We start from the raw sequence: 5,648 nt of genomic DNA on the forward strand, positions 1-5,648 counted from the left end.
GAGAGAAGAAAATTCAGAGATTGAATTATAAATAAAAGTTAAAAATCATGAAAATATGAAATATTGCTTGTATCAAAAATACGAAACAAATGAATTATATTATATAATAACTAAATAAGCAATTCAAAAAGAAAATTATATTCGTCTACTCTTTGCAAACCGGTGGAAAACATACGTCGTAGAAGTTTCCATTATTCTAAAATAATAAGAAAAGAAACTTATTACGCAGAATATCCGAGAATTTGCTATGTAATGCTTTGCTGCCAGAAGACTCAATCTTTTTCTTTCCGGGAGAAGCAAAAATATTCGATCAGTAATTTTTAAATGAAAGTAATTTTCAATTTAATGCTAAGGAGTATTCTAACTTATATGCATGAATCAATGCATGAATTAAATACGATGCGCTGTTTTATTATTTTTTTAAAAATTTTATGGAAACTATGCACGACATTTAAATATTGTTATTTTCAGCAGGAACAAATAAATTTACGTTGTAAATTATTTATTCTTTCATTCATGATAACACGATACTTCTATCAAAATTATGCAATTGTTTTTTCCACTATGACTTTACTGCATGTAATCTAATTGAAATATCATTCCTTGTTTAATGTTAATGATAATAAGTGATTAAAGAATAGGGATTATTTAATACGAAATGTATATATGTATTAAAATTTATCTACTTTTACATTTACTTAAAAAAAAAACTCGTACTCTCTAATAAAATTCATAGTAAATAGAAGTTCAAAATACAGATCAAAATATTAAAATATTAAAATTAAAATATTTCCATTGCAATATTTCCATTATTACAATTCCATATTTTCACAAGAAAGATTATTAAGTGAAGATGGTAAAGAATAGTTACCAGATTTTTATAAATACTTTATGCCTTTCGTAAATATGTTAAACATATTGCCTTATGTAAGATATTTCACAACTTGCGATCTTTTTCTTCAGGAAAAATAGAAGAAGAAAATTGTTGTTTATAATGCAATTTATTTTTTATGTTTTACATTTCATATTTTTCGAAAATTAAGTCAAATATACTATATTAGTAAAATACAACTTACTAAGAGAAAATTTTTTAACTGGTATCTCTCGTCCTATGAATAAGATTTTCTTGCACAAGTTGGAATATTATTCATGCGTTATTCAATCCATTTTTAGCTGTTAATTTAAAAATATTAGTTTCTTTTTATTATTAACTTTTTGTTATTTTTGATCTGTATTTTGAATTTCTAATTACTATAAATTTTATTTTCAGAGAGTATGAGTTTTTTTTTTAAGTAAATGTAAAAGTAGATAGATTTTAACATATATATATTTCGTATTAAATAATCTCTATTCTTTAATCATTGAACTTATTATCATAATAATAAACAAAGAATAGTACTTCAATTAGATTACATCATGCAGTAAAGTCATAATGGAAAAAATAAATTCCATAATTTTAATAGAAATATTCGCATTATTATGAGCGAAAGAATAAATAATTTACAACGCAAATTTATTTGCCTCCCGCTAAGCGGGATTATCTATGAAACTTGCCTGAAATCATCCACTTACTTCTTATTCAGGTTTTACCAAAGTCAATCTGCTTGCATGTGTCTTTGATACGTTGTAAGTTCAAAGACATTGAAGTGAATATAATAGATATTGTATCTTGTTATCACATTTTAAGCACATTTAGCAAAGAATTTTAATTAGCTCCGAAAATATATAAGATAAATCTTCCTTTTTGTATTCGTATTTTTATTTCGAAATATTGAAGTGGAACTTATCGAAAAATACTGATAAATGCGAGCAAGTTGCGAGTATGGAAACTTCTGTCTGATAAAGAATGAAAAGATGAAACATTCGAACACGGAAAGAACAATTTTGCTGAAGTATCTAGAAATGTAGCAAAATGTAAATCTGAAAATAATTTTGTTGATAGCAAAATAATATTATGTAATAATACGTTCAAGATAGTTATAGAATGTCAAAAATCTTTTATTTTTTTACATTACTCGTCATACTTGAGTATCCTACTAATTATTTTGATAGTCTGAATAGTCTGAAATAATTTCAGATTCTCTGTATCTAGCTAAATTTTTACATACTTTAACAAAATTATTCTGTCCGTGAACGATGTTACTCGACGAAGAGCAGAGTAATACTGACCGTGACCTTGTTATAGTGCGTACTAGCACGTAGCCGAGTATCTCATTCAGGATAATATATTGAGTATGGTTTCCGGGCTCTTCAGTCCCGTAGACTGTCGTACGGCATATAACGGTCATCGAATCGTCTCTCTCTCTCTCTCTCTCTCTCTCTCTCTCTCTCTCTCTCTCTCTCTCTCTCCTCCCCCTCTCTCTTCCTCCTCTCTCTCTTCCTCCTCTCTCTCTCTCTCTCTCTCTCTCTCTCTCTCTCTCTCTCTCTCTCTTTCTTCTTGTGTTCATCTCATGTTAATATGTTGTCCTCCTCAGGGAAGGTTCCATCCCGTTCTCCATTATTGTTCCTTACATGTCTTTGAGAATTGTGACTTTAAACGAAAAAAGTATAAAGGAAAGTTGCCGATACTGATGTAGATCTTCTAAAGCGACATCCTCTTATTTCTCATAAACTAATTATTGCACTTTATTAATACTAATAAAATCATGATCTGTTTAGCTAATTAAAGAAGTACAAACTCATAATTCGTATATTTGTGACTTGTTTTCTATATCAAATCAGCTAAAAACGAAATCTACGAATATGAAAATAAAATTCTTATATTTTCTTTTATGAACGTAGGTTAAAAAATAATAGTAACTATATTATTAATAATATTATGTTGTTTTAAATGCTTATAATTTTTTTAATCAGTTTTATTTATATTATTTTTTCTCTTAGTTTTTTAATAATACGATTTTGAATTTAAAATTGAGGTAAGCGTAAACTGTCTGTAAAATAGACCATGAGTTAACTTAATCTTTATAATGTTGCTTTATAGTATCAAGTAGTTCTATTGGAACTTGAAGGCAATCATGCATATATCGAAAAACTCTTGAAAGCCTTTCATTACATATTTGCATCTTACAGAACAGAATAAAGTAAATACGCATAGAATTAAAAAAAAAAATTTTATAACGAAGTGAAAAGATTCTGAAAAATCTTATATATTCAACTCTCGTAAGTATTTTAACAACAATTTCTGTAAAAGAAAAAGAATACGTAGCACCGCTGCCTACTGGATCAGTTTTGGAGCCTATTTTGTCAGATGCTCATTTGCTTATCTTACGAAAAAATTAATTATTGCAAAATTGCAAATAGTATTATATTATAAAAACTGTTTATACTATCTGATAGAAGATATTTTTTAGTTTGTACTTAGATTTTTAAAATTTTATTTTTACCTTTTGTGTAAGAAATATTGTTTAAAAACAAAGTAATACGTCGATATCAGCTTTCTTCTACATAAATCATCAACTGACGAAATGCGAAAATGTAATGAACATAGATAAAAAATTTAAGAAAATTGATAATTTTTGTTGACGAGTCCTTCTTTTTGAAAAAATTAAAAAAACATTAATTGTCTGCTTTCTAGACTTGTTATTGCACGCATATTCATTTCGACATGTTCTTCTACAGATTACCTATTCGCAATGTTTATAGTGTAATATGAAAAGAAACGTGACAGATATTTCAAAATTACACACGATGACGTGAGATGTCCCGATAGATCGGAGTAATTTCATAATACCGGTTTATAGTAAAGAATTACTCATCGGCTATGGAGACTGACCTACTTATTGTTCTGATACTAGGTGTGCGTTTAACGATCGTTCAGAATTATAAACTAATCAATGACATCGTACCAACGTATACCCTAGAAAGTAAATCTTTTTTTAACCTTAATTTTTTCCGCTCTCCTCTTTTACAATTATTTATTATTGAGTGAAATAATACATAATCATCCCTAGAAATTTAATCTAGTGTTGGCCAATCAAGCTAGTGTTGGCCAATTAATTACTTATTTTGAGTATTAGAAGAATTATTGACAGTAATTTTAATACTGGAAATAAATGATTAATTGGTCAGTATTAGTATTAAATTTCTATATAAAAGATAGGTAAGAAGATCATAAATGTTACACGATTTTATCTATTTTAATATTCAATATTTAATATTTATTGTTAATCTTAACTGTTGCGTAAGATTGATTTATTTCAATGTAGGTACCAATATATTTCCTTCTTCTCGACAATTGTTCATAAAAAATAATTCATTTCTGCAAAAAAAATTTGAAGATTCCAAGACATAATAAGATCTCGATAATAATAAAACTCGAATATCGATGAAATCTCAATGAATTTTATTGAAAATTATACTTATCGCAAATAAATTCTCTCACAAGAATTAGTAGCACTCATACGAATTATCTTTGCGTTCCATAGGAGGATGCTGCGGTTCCATGAGGAAGAGGACCATCGTAGGTGGATACGCGTTCACCTGGTGGTTCGTCACCGACGTACAACGATTATCGCTGGAGGTGATGACGCTGAACCCGGTATGTGAGAGTGTGGAAACGGCACAGGGAGTACCGTTAACGGTCACTGGAGTGGCACAATGCAAAATCATGAAAGCCGACGAATTGTTGCACACTGCCAGTGAACAGTTTCTTGGAAAGAGTGTTCACGAGATTAAGTCCACGATCTTGTCCACCTTAGAAGGTCACCTTCGAGCTATATTGGGTACGTTTTATTTTATAATTAAGCAAATTAAACATTGCCATTTTTTTTCTAAAAATACAATAATTTCTCACTTGATGTGGTTAACTAACACCTTTTCATAAGCAATTAACAGGCCACGTAATTGTAATATAAAAACATTTTAATTTATACAATTGTGTGTCTTGATGCTCCTATTTTATATAGAACTTTCAGATTAATATTAGAATAATTAGACGATTAATAATGTAATGTCTGTAATATGTGTATATTCTTGAAAATATTACTGTGGATTAAAAACCCATCTGCTAAATCCACATTATATTGGTAATGTAACACCAACACAGTGAAAATTATATAAACTGCTATTTTTAAAGTGTACCTATAATGTAATTTGTAAGATGTGAGAAAAATTTTTCTCAAATATTTAATTCATGACAAGAAAATTAAATAATTGCGAAAAATAAATAATTGGATCCGTCAAATGGATTAAAACTATTCTTCTGATAAATTTGTTAGAATGGAAAGAAATAATGTTTTTTCTTAGGAACACTTTCCGTGGAGGAAGTCTATAAAGATCGTGATCAATTTGCGGCTCTTGTACGAGAAGTTGCCGCACCAGATGTCGGTCGCATGGGTATCGAGATTCTCTCATTCACAATAAAGGATGTTTATGACGAGGTTCAATATTTAACATCGCTCGGCAAAGCCCAAACAGCAGCTGTTAAAAGAGACGCTGATGTAGGCGTCGCCGAAGCAAATCGAGATGCCGGTATTAGGGTATGTTTTGATTTATACGATATACGTCGCTATATAAAAATGATAAATTTCTCAAAAATTATACTTATATTTTCGGTATAATTATGATGTTTAATTAAGAAGCTTGGCGTGAGTGAGTGAGTGAGTGAATGAGAGAGAGAGAGAGAGAGAGAGAGAGAGAGAGAGAGAGAG

General features: G+C 29.1%; 2 protein-coding genes across 5 annotated transcripts in view; one reads left to right on the top strand and one right to left on the bottom strand.

Annotated features, from left to right (window-relative positions):
* Positions 1–1,605, bottom strand: part of LOC108688303 (glucose dehydrogenase [FAD, quinone]) — a 7,529-nt gene extending 5,924 nt beyond the window's left edge. Inside the window, exon 1 of the mRNA XM_018194492.1 lies at positions 1,573–1,605. The gene's annotated coding sequence lies outside the window, so the exon portion shown is untranslated. The remainder of the gene's footprint in view (positions 1–1,572) is intronic.
* The window catches only part of LOC108688308 (flotillin-2), a 110,877-nt gene that overhangs the window by 103,077 nt on the left and 2,152 nt on the right, over positions 1–5,648 (top strand). For all 4 annotated transcript variants that reach the window (XM_018194500.1, XM_018194501.1, XM_018194502.1 and 1 more), the window contains 2 exons: positions 4,425–4,721; positions 5,245–5,477. In XM_018194500.1, the coding sequence (XP_018049989.1) occupies positions 4,425–4,721; positions 5,245–5,477 (530 nt within the window). The remainder of the gene's footprint in view (positions 1–4,424; positions 4,722–5,244; positions 5,478–5,648) is intronic.

The sequence above is a fragment of the Atta colombica genome, unplaced genomic scaffold (assembly GCF_001594045.1).
Source record: "Atta colombica isolate Treedump-2 unplaced genomic scaffold, Acol1.0 scaffold228, whole genome shotgun sequence".
Lineage (NCBI taxonomy): Eukaryota > Metazoa > Arthropoda > Insecta > Hymenoptera > Formicidae > Atta > Atta colombica.